At 40.9% G+C, this 17,803-nt stretch overlaps 1 protein-coding gene across 1 annotated transcript; it reads right to left on the bottom strand.

The window, feature by feature from the left end:
* Positions 1 to 6,537: 6,537 nt before the first annotated feature.
* On the bottom strand, positions 6,538 to 17,803 carry stard5 (StAR-related lipid transfer (START) domain containing 5). The gene is made up of 7 exons (XM_034680462.1): positions 17,672 to 17,803; positions 17,293 to 17,423; positions 16,149 to 16,198; positions 13,386 to 13,518; positions 11,260 to 11,377; positions 10,350 to 10,443; positions 6,538 to 10,249 (listed from the first exon to the last, which is right to left on the bottom strand). The coding sequence occupies exons 2-7, from the start codon at positions 17,380 to 17,382 to the stop codon at positions 10,099 to 10,101; spliced, it is 636 nt and encodes a 211-aa protein (XP_034536353.1). The 5' UTR covers positions 17,383 to 17,423; positions 17,672 to 17,803; the 3' UTR covers positions 6,538 to 10,098.

The raw sequence follows: 17,803 nt of genomic DNA, 5'->3' as shown, positions 1-17,803 counted from the left end.
TCCTGGTGTTAAATCCTGGTCCAGTGCACTGAAGTGAGGTGTTTGAGGCTTGAGTCACAGAGAGCGGTTAACAACATGCAGAAAGACGACTCGGTCAGGTCGCTGTTTGAGGAAAGAGCTTTACAGGAGAGGCTGAGAGTTAAAGAGCTTGGACGGGATCAGCTGGACAAAGTTAAACAGCATTAAACCACAGAGGGAGAAATGACACCATGATTCTTTGTTTATCTTCCCCTGTCTCCTTTTTCTATCATGATCAAACCCAGCATGGATTCAGACAGCTATAACTGATTTAAAGCACTCAATTCAGCTCATACAGATAAATGCCTATGGTTTCATTTCTTTACACCAGTGTAATATCTGTTGATACATCCTCTATGGAATATGTTCTGTTTAATTTGGATTTCTGTTATAGACCTCCAAAGAAACATGCAGCAGCTGTTACCTGTTATCACTCAGTCAGCTGTTTGTTTCCTCCAGTCGTTCCTTCAGCTCCAGGAGGCTGCAGCTGTGTTGATTTTAGTCTGGTTTGTGTGTTCAACTCCTCCATACTTCCTCATATCAGAGTGTGCTCTGAGTTGATCTATGTGACAGCCTGCTGATGGCAGACTTGCTCATGTTTGTGATCGGTCATTATAGCAGCAAACTCCAGCTCTTTTGTGGCAATTGACTCTTTCAAACCCTGGGTAGACTTCTTCAGTTTGCTGAGTGTCATCTCGTTTTGTAGGTTTGTAGAATCAGATAATAAAAAGGAGCACCAGATATGCTGTATCTGTTTTGTAGTGCAGGCCCCACAGGCTAGAATAAAACAATAATTAAAGTGGTGTCACAGCTGATCACGGACATGTGAGATGACACAGAAACAAATTTTAACAACAAGAAGCGTCGACTCAGAAACTGAGGGTACAGACCACGACATTGGAGACATCTGAAGGCCAACACTAAGATGCTGGTCTGCTTTTAATACTTGAATGAAGTTAAGACAAACTGTGACTTTCTGAATCCTGATCCTGAAGTCCTGAGGACATGACCAGTATATATATATGTATATATATATATACATATATATATACATATATATATACATATATATATATATACACACTACCGTTCAAAAGTTTGGGGTCACCCAGACAATTTTGTGTTTTTCATGAAAACTCACACTTTATTTATCAAATGAGTTACAAAATGAATAGAAAATATAGTCAAGACATTGAGAATGTTAGAAATAATGATTTTTAGTTGAAATAATAATTTTGTCCTTCAAACTTTGCTTTCATCAAAGAATGCTCCCTTTGCAGTAATTACAGCATTACAGACCTTTGGCATTGTAGCTGTTAAGTCGTTGAGGGAATCTGAGGAAATGTCACCCCACGCCTCCTGAAGCACCTCCCACAAGTTGGATTGGCTTGATGGACACTTCTTGCGTACCATACGGTCAAGCTGCTCCCACAACAGCTCAATGGGTTTGAGATCTGGTGACTGCGCTGTCCACTCCATTACAGACAGAATACCAGCTGCCTGCTTCTTCCCTAAATAGTTCTTGTATAATCTGGAAGTGTGCTTTGGGTCATTGTCCTGTTGTAGGAGGAAATTGTCTCCAATCAAGCACTGTCCACAGGGTATGGCATGGCGTTGCAAAATTGAGTGATAGCCTTCATTATTCAAAATCCCTTTTATCTTTTACAAATCTCCCACTTTACCTGCACCAAAGCAGCCCCAGACCATCACATTACCTCCACCATGCTTAACAGATGGTGTCAGACACTCTTCCAGCATCTTTTCACTTGTTCTGTATCTCACTAATCTTCTTCTGTGTGATCCAAACACCTCAAACTTTGATTCGTCCGTCAGTACTTTTTTCCAATCTTCCTCTGTCCAATGTCTGTGTTCTTTTGCCCATATAAATCTTTTCCTTTTATTGGCCAGTCTCAGATATGGCTTTTCCTTTGCCACTCTGCCTAGAAGGCCAGCATCCCGGAGTCGCCTCTTCACAGTAGACGTTCACACTGGCGTTTTGCGGGAACCATTTAATGAAGCTGCCAGTTCAGGACCTGTGAGGCGTCTATTTCTCAAACTAGAGACTCTACTGTACTTGTCTTCTTGTTCAGTTGTGCACCGGGGCCTCCCACTTCTCTTTCTACTCTGGTTAGAGCCTGTTTGTGCTGTTCTCTGAAGGGAGTAGTACACATCGTTGTAGGAAATGTTCAGTTTCTTGGAAATTTCTCGCATGGAATATCCTTCATTTCTAAGAACAAGAATAGACTGTGGAGTTTCATATGAAAGTTCTCTTTTTCTGGCCATTTTGAGAGTATAATCGAACCCACAAATGTGATGCTCCAGATACTCAACTAGCTCAAAGAAAGGCCAGTTTTACAGCTTCTCTAACCAGCAAAACCGTTTTCAGCTGTGCTAACGTAACTGCACAAGGGTTTTCAAGATGTTTCTAATCATCCATTAGCTTTCTAACTCGATTAGCAAGCATAATGTACCATTAGAACACTGGAGTGATGGTTGCTGGAAATGGGCCTCTATACACCTATGTAGATATTCCATTAAAAACCAGACGTTTGCAGCTAGAATAGTCATTTACCACATTAACAATGTATAGAGTGTATTTCTGATTAATTTAATTTTATCTTCATTGAAAAAAACAGTGCTTTTCTTTCAAAAATAAGGACATTTCTAAGTGACCCCAAACTTTGTATATATATAAATATATATATCAATCAGTCTTTATTTGTATCTGTTTCTCAAGACGCTTTTACAAACAGAGCAGGTCTAGACCACACTATGTTAAATTATTAACAAAGACCCAACATCAAGACAGGATAAGATCCAGTTCCCTCTTACAGACAGGACTCAGTCTTATCTCATCTTTATCCACCATGAGCAGAGCACCTCGCAGTATTTAGCTGTGGCAAGGACAAACTTCCTTTAACAGGCAGAAACCTCCAGGAGGACCAGACTCATGTTAGACACACATCTGCTATACCTACCTAAGTTCATGGATCTGATTTTTTTCTGAGGGTTGTAATCCTTCAACATTCCCTCTGTATTGAGTTAAATGTTAATCAGGTAAAGGTTATTATGCACACAAATTTGGTCATATGCGCAAAAACTGAACTTATTAATAATAAGGATTTATTATTCTGAGTGTGCAACTGATGTTTTCTTTTTTTGCTTTGACACCTTACATCCTCCAGAGTAGAAGAAAGTGTTTGACCTTATCAGAGACCTGAGCCTTTCAATGTTCACTCTTATCAGTGAAGTTAGAAATATGTTTTTTAAGAAGTGTTGAATTTATTGTCTGAGTAGGAGGCAGTAAAACTTGATGTAAAACAGATTAGTTTGTCAGCTCACAGCAGGAAGTTCCCTGGTTCAATCCTCTGTCAGGCTGGTGCCTACAGACATGGTTAAAGTTAGACCAACAAGTCAAGCTGCCATTTTGACCAAGATGTGTCTTTTTATGTTAGAGCAGTATAGACGCTGCATTTTACCTTTGTCTCTGCCAGTTACTCCACCTCTTCAGGTCTCTCCCAAAAGAGACTGATCTCTACCCTCTACCCTTAGGACTACCCTGTTGATCTCCATCATATCTGACAGTGGTACGGTTTCTCTCTCGCTGTTTTCCACCTGCCACCTTCTAGCTACTAATGTAGTGTACAGTACTTACTGCATACTGTGTTTGAAGGTAGTCTGTAGTCTGACTGTTCTGTTGGATCTGTTTTGTAGTATGCAAGGCCAGGCGTCGCTGGATTTCCGGTTTCGGAAAGCAGAAGTAAACAACGCCCGAGCTGATAGATAAACTGCTCCTGTAGCATCACTTATTATTTGAGTAGTTAAGAAAATGATTTATCTGTAATTTAATAATTTTCACAGCACCTAAAAAACAAAGTGCCATCTGTCATAAATGGAAAAGAGAAGAAACGGCATGTTAGCGCTGTGCATTGTGGGAAACAGTACGCAAGGCAGACTGGTCTGATGCATACTGTGAAATGTTCCAGAATCAGTACGACATCCAGGTAGTTTTGGCATACTGCAGATTTTACTCTTGTTCACTTACTACATACTGAACTTAGACCAAATCAGTACGTACTGCTAGTATAGAAGGCGGTTTGAAAACAGCCAATGTGAGCTTGAATTTAAGGTTTGGAGCTGCAGGAGGAGCTCTACTCGTGCTGATTGGTTGAGTACTCAGGAAAAGCTTCAGACATCACTCCATGGCTGTTTTCAAACCGCCTACTATACTAGCAGTACGTACTGATTTGGCTTAAATTCAGTATGTAGTAAGTAGTATGTGAACAAGAGCAAAATCTGCAGTATGCCAAAACTACCCAGATGTGGTACTGATTCAGGAACATGTCAAAGTATGCATGGGACCAGTCTGCCTGACGTACTGTTTCCCATAATGCACAGCGCTAACGTTACGCTTTTTCTTTTCTCTTCTGTTTTTTTGAAGGTGGAACTCAGTTTTTAGGTGCTGTGAAAATTATTAAATTACATGTAAACAACTTCTTAACTTAAACCAGAAATCCAGTGACATCTGGCCCAGCATACTGCAACACAGATAGAACAGAAGAGTCATACTACAGACTAAATTCAAACACAGTGTGTGGTAGGCTGTATCTACTGTCCAGTCCCTCCAGGAAGTTGCGATTTCGCGATCGCAACTATCAACGCAAATTCAACCAATCAGCACGATTTTTTCACGGCCCTGCAATTTTTTACAATCACCGCAACTTTCCCGCAAATTTGACCAATTATATTAATCTCAGCCCCTGTACGTCATCGGTTTTGTCATCAATTTGACTTCCTCGGAACATAAACGTAAGTCCTCACATGATCGGCACTTTTCAACAACAAAACACGCACAGAGAACGGGTGAAGAGAGGGGACAGCAGGCAGGACAAGTGACCATGACAACGTTATTATTTATAGATTGAGGGGCTCAGTGTTAGCTTGGTCTCTACCTGCAGCAGGTGTGCTTTATGAACCAGCTCTCCTCACCTCCATGCATCTGTCTCTTCTTCATTGATGATTTTTACCCCCAGTGTGTGTTAGTGACAAAGACACAACTGGGGGGCATCTGTTTACTATTTGATGTTTGACGTTGTTGCCGTGGTTACCGTAAAAAGCTCTGCATCTACAGCTTGATTTAATCCAGTTTGGTGAAACATCAGACACATTCAGTAAGTTTTGATCAACTCCTCGTCATCAAAGATGCAGATTCATTTCAGAGTGCCATGAGCTGACTGTGCATCAGTCGCTGTGAGGTGCATTCAGGGACCGTCGTAAATGTGCAATATAGCCCTTTCATGGCATTTTTCTGTGAATCAATCAATCAATCAATCAATCAATCTTTATTTGTATAGCGCCAAATCACAACAAACGTTATCTCAAGACGCTTTTACAAACATAGGAGGTCTAGACCACACTATGTCAAATTATGAACAGAGACCCAACACCAAGACAGGGTAAGACTCAGTCTGACCCCACCTTAATCCATCATGAGCATTGCACATCGCAGTATTTAGCTAGTTACAGTGGTGAGGAAAAACTTCCTTTTAACAGGCAGAAACCTCAGACAGAACCAGACTCATGTTAGACAGACATCATGCCTCGACTGAGTTGGGTCTGGAAAGAGAGATAGAGGGGAGTAAGAGAGAGAGGTGATAGTGATGAGACGAGTCGTAGAAGCTGTTGCCGCTGGAGTCCAGCACGTCCGTATCAGCTGGAGTCCAGATCGTCCACAGCAGGAGGACGTCTACGGCAGCTCAGAGGAATCTACGAGACAATGGAGCTCAGGGACTCCAGAATCAAGAGAATCAAAATACAGTCAGTGGCCACATCAAGAATGTTTTCTAAAAACAACTGTAATTTAGCGTATTTACTTGCCCCTGAGATGTTATTGGGGGGAAAAAAGCAAAAAAAATAATCGCAACTTTCACCGAAATTTTTCCAAAAAGCTGTCGCAAATTCAGGCTTTTTGGGCCGCAACAATCACAAAAAAATCCTGCGAAATCCTGGAGGGACTGACTGTCGACTACATTAGTAGGTAGTATGTAGCTGGTCGTTTCAAAAACAGCCCATGATTTTCCACTCATTAGCTCCTCTACAAGCGTGAAGGTGATTCTATCCCAGTGTTTGTTGGATCTTAACACTGGCACATCATTCTACTGATGGGATAAGATAAAAGGTACTGATTTGGTGGTCACCTTAAAGGCCATCAAACAACGCCAAGCTGCTTGAGTCTTTGTGTTAAGGGTGATGATGTAAAGACTAGTAGAGAGCATGCAAAGACACATGGAAGTTGTAGTTTAAGCAGGGTTGTACTCGTATGTAAAAATGAACTTGTTTTCTTTGCATTATTCACAGTCTGAAAATTGCTGCATTTCTTGTGATCTTATATAGTCGTTATTTTCTGCAAATATAAGAGCAACATGAGCATATTTTATTTGGAGGCTGTGAAGTGGGAACAATAAAGAATAAATCAAACTGTTTATTTGATGTAAACACCATGAAGAGGAGAAACAGAGAGTCTTTGCAGTGGTCGTTTATTCTGCAGCTGTACACAATCTTTATACAGAGCCAGGTACCTGACATTTACAACACATGTACTGTATGATGACCACATGTTTCTATGACAGTGTGCGACCGTAGTTTAACTTACAAAACAGATGGGGATTGAATTACTTCAGACCTCCGTGTATAAACAGTTTCAAACAAAGAAAAGCCTGTCTGATTATTCACTCTACATGTTGTGGCTTTAATATTCCTGTCTGGACTTTTTCACCTGGATCAGGACGAGTTATTGCACATGTAGATTCAGGGAGGATGACATGCGAGTGTGGAGCAAACAGTCAGCACATGTGTGAACGTACTGTACCTCTGACAGAGAGTTCAGTCACACTCTGAAGAATCAGTCAATGAACAAAGGATGACTTTGTCCAGATAATGCGATTAAATATGGCTCAAATATTAATACCAGTGTTTTTCTAAATATACGGATTTGTCAACATAAAAAAGATTCAAGATAAAAATCCTGGCTGGCCCCATCATCAGACAATCAACACAAGAAAAAGCCACATGTTGGATGTGACACATTCACACAGGATGAATAAAGTTAGGAGGTATGTTATTAATATTAGTGACTAAGCTATGAATCAAAGGAAGCTAAATATTCTAAATCTTTCAGAAAACGTGAGAACAATCTTCTCTCACATGGACAAAGACTCTACAAACACCAACACATAACACAAATCAAGCCATCCTGGATTGAGACACTCGTCTTTGTTCAGTTTATTCTGAGGGATTCCTCAAACAGTTTCTAATCATGGTTTAGACAAACATTTAATCAACTTAACTCAGAGAGGAAATGAAAGTTAAATGTTGGATCGAGATTAAAATATGTAGCTAGGTGGAATTTTCTGTGACTCTCAGCGTCTGAACATTAAATGAGTGCAGTAGGTGATTGTGATCGTGGATATTCTTAACAGGGTGAATTGATTATTAAGTGAAACAGAGCAGTCCTGCCGTGTAAAGAGCTATTTTATTTGATTAGATAATAAAATACAGAGGTGATTTAAGATGTTTCCAGTGCTGCAAGCTTGAACTATGAACTACGTAAAATTCTAACAAGTCTAAAAGAAGTAGTGTCTTTGTCAGGAGAACATGCAAATAGTCATTTCTGAGGACTTAAACCTCCTCCTGCTTCCCTTTAACGTGTCCAGCATGTACAAACACAGGCTGTTTCAGTCTGCGTGCTGCAACCCCTCAGTTGGAACCAGGTAGCAGCAGTTGTTTGCTGTTGTAGATCATATAAAGGCACACGTATTAAATCCAGTGTTTAAAAAAATTACAACAGTGTGTTTTTACTGTAGCACTGTTAATGCCAGGTAAATATGAAGCTGGGGTCTTATTGTGAGTACCTGCTGCACTGGACAGTTTATTGTTAGTTTTAATAAAATGCATTTAATACAAGAGCATTTAAGGCAGTGTGCCGTGATCAAGGAGTCAGGCCTGTTATCATCTGTGTCTCTGACGGAGCACATTTGTATTGACCCCAGAGATGAGTCAACACCAGTGTATTTTGATAGCACTCAGTCATTAAAATTTTAGAAGCCTCCAGCCTGTCCACTACAGTGAGGAGTGGATGACTGTGAAGTAGGGGGAGTTAAAACAGCCTGGAACCAGCTGGATGATGATGATAGAGAGGAGCACCAAATCAGAACAAATGCTGTCTCAAAGCAGCAGGTCTGAACCGTACTATCAGTCTGAACTTATTCTGAGGAATGGAGGACTTCTGTGTCAAATCGCAACATAGCCTATTCGTGTAGCTCCCCTACCTACGCAGAGGCCGACGCACAACTCCTCCAAAATGTAACTACGCGTCAAATCAACGTGGACCGCAAGCCCTGTGATTGGTCCGCTCGGTGGCATTGTATGTCCAGCATTAACAGCACTTCCTGTATCTCCAAACATTGGCCGGGTATTTCATCTCCTCCGACGTCTCCTGTCTATTCGTACTGCAATCATTACTGTGTGATAAACAGCAACATGTATCAGCTGTAACTTAACAGAACACGCTCTGAATCTCTGTGAAAAAGTAAATAGAGATCATAACAGGGCCGGAAGCAGCTTGTAGTCTGTGCACCAAAACTCTTAGACCTTAACTTTACTGCACCCCTTACTTCTAGTTTAAATAGGTATAATAAATGCAGTAAGTGTAGATGCAGTAAGCGTGCAATGAAAGATGAGAGCATGATTTTCTTTTATGATTTAACCTTTAGATGAAACCAGCTAAAAACCTGATCCAATGAAAGCTGGGACACTTATTGAATATTAAATCTTGAGTGAAGCTCTCTCCTATGCCGGCTTTGACTCCATGATTGTTTGAATTATTATGTTATTATGAAAAGGACTGCCGACCGCGACACCAGAACTAGCCTTCAGCACGAGCTACAAGGAACAGCTTGATGAACGTTTTCAGGCTCTAGTGTTGTCATGTGTATAAATATTTTAACATTACATGTGACACCTGCAGTCACCTCATTGGTGAGGACGCTCCTCCTGTCTCACCACAACAGTGTGCCAGAACAGCTCAGTGGATCTTATGAGATCTCAGAACGGGATAGGCTGAAAAGGTTGAAGAACAAATAATCACCTAATTTTGGAATCAATTATTGAATATTAATTAAACATACTGTTGTTTATTTTAAAGAGGTGGGTGGACTTTGAGGGCCCCTGTTTCCTGACTGTTTTAAAGGGATCCAGTCAAACACGATGACATCAAAAAAGGGACTAAATACTGACAGACATCCGTTGGGGAGTTTCAGGGACTGGATACGAAGGAGGGAGGAAGCATAGCCTGGAGTAAAAGAGGAAGACAAGATGCTCAGTAGTGCAGTAATGTCTTCTTCATGACATTTTTCAAAGGGAAAACATCCTTTGTCTTAAAGCACACCCGTGCCTTCCCACTCGTGCTCCGGCGCTCGAGTGCAGCAGGTTAAAGTGGCAGACAATCATGATGTACAGGTAAGCAGAGCAGACGTTATCTATGAGAGTTCAAGTACAACATGAAGAACTAAGTATGAGGTATGAGCTGAGGTAAAGGTCAGTTTAACCAGTAATCTGATACCTTTGGAGGGTAAACAAGGTCCATGCAACATGCATGTTTTCTGTACACTGTAGTATGCAATGATACAAAGAGTAAATGTCTGGTGTCTCATCATCCTGCTACTTTAAACCAGGTAACAGATATAAACACGTCTGTGTTCTCTCTTTAGATTGGTGGGAGGATTTTCAGCCCAAAGACGGGGACTTTAGAGATGCTGGTTTGTCAAATGCAGCCTCGCTTTTACTCCTCAGTTCATTAAGTGCCATCAAATTAGACCCTGAACGCCTGAAGATTTACTGGATTCCTCTGACAGCAGCAGGGGGATACAGATAAATCCTGAGACTATTCAAGAGAAACTGTTAGATAGTCCCAGTGCACTGGTGCTGTTGGGTTTTGGACTGTTAAAAATGGAATGAGCATTTGACCTAACAGGTCAGTAGGCCTTTGTTTTTTTTAAAGGTAGAGGTTCTTAACTCTCGGTGTCAAAGGTCCTTGAGGGATTTCACAGCTTTGGCCAAGTTGCTGTAGAACTCAGCCATGCTGGAGGGGAAGAAGGAGTCGACCACGGAGCGAGGGAGCAGGCCGCCCAGGTCGGTCTGGAAGAAACTCAGAACCTCCGTTTTCTTGGGCTCTCTTGAGATGGAGAAGAAGAGACACAGGGCGGATTAGAAAACAAAGAGATGTAGAAATATGACGATGGACTTAAACTAAGGTGGTGTGTTGGTGTGCTCACCCTGAGATGGGGACACAGATGCACCCACAGGGGTGGTTGAATCCTCTCACGTAGCCAGACTGGGGAGGACAGTCCGAGTGACTCACGTTGGTGGCTGTTAGACACGACACAAAGATGCACATTTGTCTACAATTCACTGGATGTGCAGAACAGCTCACTCATCAACTCAGAGTCTGCAGGTTTACCCATCCACCCTCTTTCATAATACAATTAAAACAACCTCAGCTTTTCATTCATTGAAAAATTATTACAATCGCCTCATCTTCCTCCCTGAAAGAGAGATAATAAATGCATCTTTAAGTAAATGGAAACATGAATCCAAAGTACAGTGGGTGTTCTGGATGAACTGGCCCGCAGACTCCTGAACACATACAAGCTCAGCACACTGCTGATTTAAGAAACACATGCAAAAAGACTAAATCAGAGCAGATAGGCATGAGAACAAGAAAGAAAAAAACAGTTTGACAACAAGTGCAGCATGTTCATGCTCATACAAGCAAAAGGTGTGTTCTAAAGGTGAAACAGCTGTTTCTGTAAAGGAGGGAATAAACACATTTCAGACTGAGGGGAGCTCCAGTTCATGAGCTGAGCAGCTTTATGAAACAACTTTACTTATGTTGTGCCTTAAATTCTGGATTTTACAGTATTATTTTCATAACACAGTTTATTTAAATCAATTTGTTTTGAAATGCCAATTTAATCCAAACTCCTTTCTATAAGAGTGAAAGCTGAAGTAATGACACCTTTCATTAATGTGACATTTCAGAGATGAATGTTGTTCAGACCTGTAGATTACACTCACATTTGTAAAACTGCAGCCAAACTAATATTCAGTGTCCCAGTCCTTCTTAGAAAATACACAAGAAACAACTACAGGAAGTAGAGGAGGTAAGAATGAGTCGTTACATACCGTTTGATGAAATGGTGCCATCTTCGTATTGTTTCACTAGAATAACATCTACAAAGTCTCGTGGAGCTATGATACCCATAGCTGCTGAGGGCGTGACTGTTCGGCAGATAGAGATGTCCTGTGCAAGAGTGGGAGACAAGAGCATGTACTCAAAGACTGAGTCAAACAAAGCAAAAGCAAAATTGGATATCACTGTATGCATTTAAAGCTGCACTGGTCAAGTTTTCTTAATGTGGACTTATCCTAATTTATCACATCCATAATCTGTTGGGATGAGACAGTTGCTTTCTCAAACAATGACACATACAGTGGGGCAAACAAGTATTTAGTCAGCCACTGATTTTACAAGTTCTCCCACTTAGAAAGATGAGAGAGGTCTGTCATTTTCATCAGAGGTACACTTCAACTATGAGAGACAAAATGAGAAAAAAAATCCAGGAAATCACATTGTAGGATTTTTAAAGAATTGATTTATAAATGATGGTGGAAAATAAGTATTTGGTCAATAACAAAAGTTCAACTCAATACTTTGTAACATAACCTTTGTTGGCAATGACAGAGGTCAAACGTTTCCTGTAAGTCTTCACCAGGTTTGCACACACTGTAGCTGGTATTTTGGTCCATTCCTCCATGCAGATCTCCTCTAGAGCAGTGATGTTTTGGGGCTGTCGCTGGGCAACACAGACTTTCAACTCCCTCCACAAATGTTCTATGGGGTTGAGGTCTGGAGACTGGCTAGGCCACTCCAGGACCTTGAAATGCTTTTTACGGAGCCACTCCTTCGTTGCCCGAGCGGTGTGTTTGGGATCATTGTCATGCTGGAAGACCCAGCCACGTTCTATCTTCAATGCTCTCACTGATGGAAGGAGGTTTTGGCTTAAAATCTCACGATACATGGCCCCGTTCATTCTTCGCTTAACACGGATCAGTCGTCCTGTCCCCTTTGCAGAAAAACAGCCCCAAAGCATGAGGTTTCCCCCCCATGCTTCACAGTAGGTATGGTGTTCTTGGGATGCAACTCAGCATTCTTCTTCCTGCAAACACGACGAGTTGAGTTTTTACCAAAAAGTTTTATTTTGGTTTCATCTGACCACATGATATTCTCCCAATCCTCTTCTGGATCATCCATATGCTCTCTGGCAAACTTCAGACGGGCCTGGACATGTACTGGCTTAAGCAGGGGGACACGCCTGGCGCTGCAGGATTTGAGTCCCTCTCGGCGTAGTGTGTTACTGATGGTAGCCTTTGTTACTTTGGTCCCAGCTCTCTGCAGGTCATTCATCAGGTCCCTCCGTGTAGTTCTGGGATTTTTGATCACCGTTCTCATGATCATTTTGACCCCACGGGATGAGATCTTGCGTGGGGCCCCAGATCGAGGGAGATTATCAATGGTCTTGTATGTCTTCCATTTTCTTACAATTGCTCCCACAGTTGATTTATTCACACCAACCTGCTTGCCTATTGTAGATTCACTCTTCCCAGCCTGGTGCAGGTCCACAATTTTCTTCCTGGTGTCCTTGGACAGCTCTTTGGTCTTGGCCATGGTTGAGTTTGGAGTGTGACTGTTTGAGGCTGTGGACAGGTGTCTTTTATACAGATAACCAGTTCAAACAGGTTCCATTAATACAGGTAACGAGTGGAGGACAGAAGAGCTTCTTAAAGAAGAAGTTACAGGTCTGTGAGAGACAGAAATCTTGCTTGTTTGTGGGTGACCAAATACTTCTTTTCCACCATAATTTACAAATCAATTTTTTAAAAATCCTACAATGTGATTTCCTGGATTTGTTTTCTCATTTTGTCTCTCATAGTTGAAGTGTACCTCTGATGAAAATTACAGACCTCTCTCATCTTTCTAAGTGGGAGAACTTGTAAAATCAGTGGCTGACTAAATACTATTTTGCCCCACTGCAGATGCAGGTTTAAACTCCTTACTAGATTACTGGTTTTGCAGTTTCCAGTTTCCAAAGTGTTGAGGTGTTGTTAGAAACCACCTGCATGTTCAGACACAGTGCAGCTTTAAAAATATTTCAGACAATCTGAGGTGAAAATTGAAGAAATTTGACAACCTTATGGAGTAGCTTGGTTAGTAAATACAAAATGATATAGACAAACACTGTGTAACAAACCTCTGTGATTTGTTCCAGGAGTTCAAACTTTTTCACGTTGTTGTCCCAGTTCACTCTGATGCCGTTGGGTACGGGTTTTAAGCACTCCCACACTTTCTCCGGGCTTCCACTCACAATCCCTTCCCCCTTATAACTGAAGAGGAACACAACACACAGAGATCAGAACATTTTGAAGTAAGGTTATTTGATGTAAATATATTCACGACAGGAAAATGATTTAAGCCCCTAAACTAAGATCTGCAAAGATTTTATTCTACTGTGTTCACTATTTGATTCACCCCTCAATAAAAAACACACACACCTAACTGAAACCTAATGATACATTTTAAACCTCACCTTGCTTAGAGACAATATGCAGTTACTGATTTCTAAAATCAATTCAAATGTATGCATCATAGGTATTTAGAGTACCATAAAAGGTTTCAGCAACTCTAGAAAGTAGTTTCTTATATTTCAAAATATAACCTTAATTCCAAAAATGTTAAAAACATTGTGTTATATGTTGTTAACAACAGATTTTGATGGTTTACAAATCATTAAAAAAATGTGTTTGGTTGAAAATAGTAATCTTCAGACCCTCAGGCAGCACTGCATTAAAAACAGACACGACTCTTTAGTGGAAAGCACAGCATGGGCTCAAAATCATTTCCAGAAACCATTTTCAGTGAGCACAGTGCAATACCCCATCCATAAATGAAGGATACAACCGCAACATTCAAAGAGGACCATAACATAAACCAGAAACACCAGAGACTTCTCTGGACCTGAGCCCATTTGAGATGGACTGAGAGGAAGTGGAAAATTTTCCTGTGGTCTGGTGAGTCAAAATTTGACATTCTTATTGGAAATCATGGACACTGTGTCCTCCATGCTATAGAGGAGCAGGACCATCTGGCTTGTTAGCAGCTCACAGTTCTAAAGCCAGCATCTCTAATGGTATGGGGATGCATGAGTCCCCATGGTATGGGGATCATAAGAGTCCATGGTATGTGAAGGCTCCATTAATGCTGAGCAATATATACATATATGCTGCCATCCAGATAATGCCCTTTTTCAGGAAGACGCTACAGATTTCAGCAAGACAATGCCAAACCACATCCTGCATGTATTACAACAGCATGGCTCTGTGGTAGAAGAGTCCAGGTGCTGAACTGGCCTGCCTGGAGTCCTGACTCGTCGGCAATTGAAACATTTGGAGCATCACGACCCCAAAAATTACAACAAAGGAGACTCTGAACTGTTGGGCAGCTGGAATCCTACATCAGGCAAGAATGGGACAACATTTCACTTTCAAACTCCAGAACCTGGTCTCCTGGGTTCAAAGAAGACCTGATGCAGCTCAAAGGTAATCTTGTCCCTTGCCTGAAACAACTGTTTGAAATGATCAATTTACTTTGTAAATTATTTTTTAGAAGACAATAAAATGTTTCAGTCTCAGCATTTGATATGATGTCTTTGCACTATCTTCATAAAATATAGGCTGTAAAGATGCAAACCATCAAACTCTGTTGGGGCGCTGGTTTTGCCTGGTAGTTGAGTCAAACGCCCCATGTGCAGAAGCTATAGTCCTAGACCTGAATCCAACATGCCCTTAACTGAAACTCATTCCCCACTCTCTCTCCCATTATTAGATCTACCGGAGTAGTGTCAAAGCTCTTTAAGTGGTCTGAATGATTAGAAAAGCGCTATAGAAGTCCATTAACAGTTACCACTGACATAAATTGGGATTATATTACAATGAAGAGACATTTGCTTGATTGATCCAGCAGACTGTATATGATATGTTCTGAATCAATCAGTTTGGGTGTTGAGGGTCTCCATCTTTTTTTTTTTAAAGGAAGCAATGACCATATTTGGATGAGAGGTTGGATATGGATTGCTACATCTCATCTTGGTTGACAGGTCACTGCACTCGTCACTAACAGGTAACCATGCCCACAAGTACACCCCACTTTACTTTTCCATAAAAGGCTTAAGTTTACAAAATCTACATCATGTTGTTTTGAAGATTGAGACCACATGTTGCATATGAAATGATTGTGCTGAGGTTATAAATTAAGCTGGTCGTAGTTGTGGGAACAAGTTTTTATCTATTAAAGATATGACAAATCAGGGCCGGCCCATGGCAGTATAGGCAGTATAGGCAAATTCTAGGGTCGCCAGCCATCCATAGGGGGCGCCGCTTGCACCCTCAATGAGTGAGGAAGAATAGTTGAAGATAATAGGAAAAATAATATTATTTCTTGTGATGTAATTTGGGGTTAAATTGAGGAGTGATGCCAGTATACATTTAAAAACTTGTGAATCACTTTTGGTTTTTTAAAAAAATTGTTTGCAAATCAGTTTTTGAAGTCTTAAGTGGATTTACTTGTTGTTGTTGTTGTTGTTTTCTTTACACTTTAGAAGCTGTTAGCTTAATTTGATAGAAAATGTAGGCTAGGCTTAAATAAGCATGTTGCTTCTGCCTTTCTGTCATCACTTAGTACATTACTGTTGCTTTGCTTAAAGTGTCTGTACTGTGAACATTAGTGTTATATAATAACTGAATAAATTCTGCTACTACATTATGTATTTTGAAATATAAATATCAGTGTTGTTACCATTTCATTAATGTTCTTTTAGAGGTCATTTCATTTTAAAATATAAAAATCTGTAAAACATAAGCTGGATGTCAGCTGTCTTTAAATGTATGTGTGATGTGATTGTTGGAGTTGGTTACAGTACAAGGGGCACCAGTTGAAAAGAGAGGTCAAGGTTTCTCACACATTCCCACGGAATTCAGACGAAGGACGCCAAGACACAACCACGTCGTTCTGTCAGAGAAAAACAAACAGCACATAACAGTGAGTGGCATTTACCGTTTTGGTATTAATGAGCCTGACAGATGCTCCTCTGGTGATGAAAGGTCACCCCCTTATATATAACACCCTGACATTCAGTCATCATGTGACAGCCTGGATTTCAGGACAGTGTTATTTTGCTGCATCACCACAGTGACATAGTCGCTCAAGTATTCAAGAGTTGTACATTCTTTGAAAAAAGTCACCAAAAAATATCATTGCATTCAAATATTAAATTTAGAACTGTGAGAGACTTTCATTGAGTGCAGAGTTGGTGCCCCTGGTGGACACTGTAGTATGCAGTCTCATTTAGTACTAGTAATCTGGGTAATCTCAAAGTCTGTATCAGGATCAGGTTGTTCCAGTTTAGTTTGACTTTAAGGAAACAGGACAAAAGATGGGTGAGCTGAGCCTGGATAACAAAATGAGATTCCCATTAGGGCCCAGGGGCTGACCTTCATGGGCACTGAGTAAGCACCCCTTCAATGTGCTTCAGCATGTTAATGAAGAGTAAGTGTTGATCCAGTGATAGGTGGTAAACACAGATCACAAGGAAGGAAATACTGAAGGGGTGACTCTCTGAAGAATAGATTTTATTAGCCAATTGTTTAACAAAAAAAAAAAAAAAAAAAAAACATGAAAGGATTACATTCATCTTTTTAGAAAATAAAGATCAGAAACAGAATAAATACAGGCTGGGGACATGGTTATATTATTTCCCATGAGTTTTGAGCTGTTTGTCAGTCAGAAGTTGTAAAAAAAAATCAAGTAAGAAAGAGGATTTATCTATATTAACAATCTAAATATGACATTAAACAAAGGTAGTCTTGATCCTTGCTATGTAAACTGAGTTATGCCCTGTATTTGCAGGTTGTACTCTGTGTTTGTAAAGGCTTGACTGGTTAGTTCAGCTGGACTGCTCTATGTCGACGAGCAGGCCGAACAAGTGACACCTCTGACTGTAGCTACCTGCTGCTTCCCTACACGAGGGAGTGGACAGCTCAGGTGAGGGGACACGTGCACATATGAACCATTTCATTTCAAACAGAATCATAAACACCATTTACCGATTTCTTGCAGACTTTCCAGCCGGACTCATCCTTCTTGTAGCTCATCAGGCAGTCAGCAGCTGACTTTGCTTTCTCCTCATAATCCATTACAGGCAGTGAGAGGGAGCGACCGCTGCTAACCAGAGATACTTGGCAGAGAAACTGGTGTTAGATCGGTGATCACACACGATGGTTACCTCTTTGTCTAATAGAAGACCAGAGCTATAAACCGAGCAGACAAGGTGTTAGCGATGTTAGCTTGTGAAGCTCTCCAGGCCACTATCGAGCCAGAGATGTCCGAATGAATGAGCCGCGCTGCACAGCCCGCATCATTAGAGGAAAACGACCTGCTGAGGGGAGGAAACCAGGAGGAAACTGACACAACTCCACTTCTTACTGTTAATACTGCTCCACAGACAACATCTGCATCGGCAAATCAGTCAAAAACCCTTTAAGTTGGCTGAATTTTCCGAAATCCGAGGGGGATGGTTGCCAGATGTGTGAACTCACCCTGAAAAAGCAAACTGCC

Source organism: Notolabrus celidotus, chromosome 3, assembly GCF_009762535.1.
Source record: "Notolabrus celidotus isolate fNotCel1 chromosome 3, fNotCel1.pri, whole genome shotgun sequence".
Lineage (NCBI taxonomy): Eukaryota > Metazoa > Chordata > Actinopteri > Labriformes > Labridae > Notolabrus > Notolabrus celidotus.
This window is presented reverse-complemented; position numbering and strand designations above follow the sequence as displayed.